The following is a 1,690-nucleotide window of genomic DNA, read 5'->3' on the forward strand; positions in this document are numbered from 1 at the left end:
TACGCACAGAAACAAAACTTGTGAGAGACGAACGAAGTTGAAATAAATAACACCGACCAATACTGAGCAGTGCTGTAGACAGGACCTTTTAATAGTTGAACGCAAGGATTGTTTTTATTAAGCCAACCTCTTTGATATTTTGCCGTTGAAAAATAACAGGGAACTCGTCACACGTAAATAATATGAACACCGGGTAGACAATGGAAATATTGTAGAAAAACAAAAACGGCAATTAAAAAAATAATAATAATAAAAGAAAGGCAGAGGCAATGCGTGGGAAGAGATTCAGCTTTACAAGGGAGCACAGTCTTTTGTTTTCTTTTCGAAATATCTCTCTTGGAGACCCCTCAAGCTGTATTAAAAACATGGGTCTTGTTACCAAGAATTTCTGAACCAAGGGAGTATTTTCAAATGTTAAAACGATGCATATTGGTCATCTACATTGGTTTTTGTAAGCGATTACCAATTGATTTCACACAGGGAGAGATTTCTCCAGATAAATTTGTATATTGATATATATATTTATATATTTTTATATTGTAGTAGCTCCCTGATTCTAATTTCAGTAGGTCTGAAGGTGAGTGGGAAGGTAGGGGAAGAAGAATTGAGTGCGAGTTAAATTTGTAGAACGGGATGGCTAAAGTGTTTCGGAGGGTTGTAAGAAAGAAACCCGAAGGGGCAGCGGAACTACAAAGCTCTAAGGGGGACGTGCGACGACGCATAAAATCATCTCCGTCTCGAAACCGCGCGGGAGAGAGAGATACACACAGCAGGAGAGAGATATCCAGCAGGGCAGCGAGCAAAGCGGCAAAGCCAAACGTGGCCGAACTAGATGAATTCAGCGGTGAGGGGGCAAAACGCTGAATTTCGCACACACGCGTGCGTATTTCCTTTCCCTCGCCGTCTGCAGGAGGGGAAGGGGCCGGCTCCCGTCGGCGGGGTCTTGGCGGTCAGCGCCCGGTGTCCCCCTCCTGGGGGTCTCCCGGGGGCCGTCGCAGGAAGCGCCCCACAGGCCCGTGGGGTCCCCCCGCCGCTACGTCGAGCGGGAGGCGGCCGCGGCCGTCGGGGAGGTCGAGGCGCGCCCCGGCGCGGTGCAGCGCCGCCAGCGTGTCCAGGAAGCCGGCGCGGGCCGCGTCGTGCGCGGGGAGGCAGCCGGTGCGCGGGTCGGGGCGGTTGGGGTCGGCGCCGCGCTGCAGCAGCAGCTCGGCCACCCGCGGGCTGCCCAGCATCATCACCTGCGGGGAGGGAGCGAGGGAAACACGGCGTCAGAGGGCGCCCCGTCGGGGGGGACGGCCACCGAGACCACCCGCCCCGGGAAGTAGGCGGGGGTGGGCAGGCGGTGGGGAGGGGGCATGGACGGCCATGCGGAGGATAATAAGGAGAATTAAATTATCCTTATCTCAACCCCTGAGCCCTTTTCTTCCCCTTCAAAATTTCTTCTCCCCCCTTCCTTTGAGGAAGGGGAGTTAGAGAGCGGCTCCGATGAAGCTCAGCCGCCCATCGGGTGCGAAAGCACCGCAGTCCCCGAGGCTGCGGGGCTGGGGCTGCACTTTCCTTTATTGGCTGTTTGCCGCCGTGACCTGCATAAGCGCACACTGCTACGTGCAAAGATAAAATGAGGGATGTGATATGCATGATTCCCAGACTATATATTGCATGTCTATATATTCTGGTCCACAATGAAAAGAGA

General features: G+C 53.2%; 1 protein-coding gene across 1 annotated transcript; it reads right to left on the reverse strand.

The window, feature by feature from the left end:
• Positions 1-60: 60 nt before the first annotated feature.
• On the reverse strand, positions 61-1,250 carry LOC118158664 (cyclin-dependent kinase 4 inhibitor B-like; the record flags this gene model as incomplete). Its single annotated transcript, XM_035313341.1, has 1 exon — positions 61-1,250. A coding segment is annotated over one exon (300 nt), but the record flags the coding sequence as incomplete, so codon positions are not given.
• Positions 1,251-1,690: the final 440 nt, after the last annotated feature.

The sequence above is a fragment of the Oxyura jamaicensis genome (assembly GCF_011077185.1).
Source record: "Oxyura jamaicensis isolate SHBP4307 breed ruddy duck chromosome Z unlocalized genomic scaffold, BPBGC_Ojam_1.0 oxyZ_random_OJ45168, whole genome shotgun sequence".
Classification (NCBI taxonomy): Eukaryota; Metazoa; Chordata; class Aves; order Anseriformes; family Anatidae; genus Oxyura; species Oxyura jamaicensis.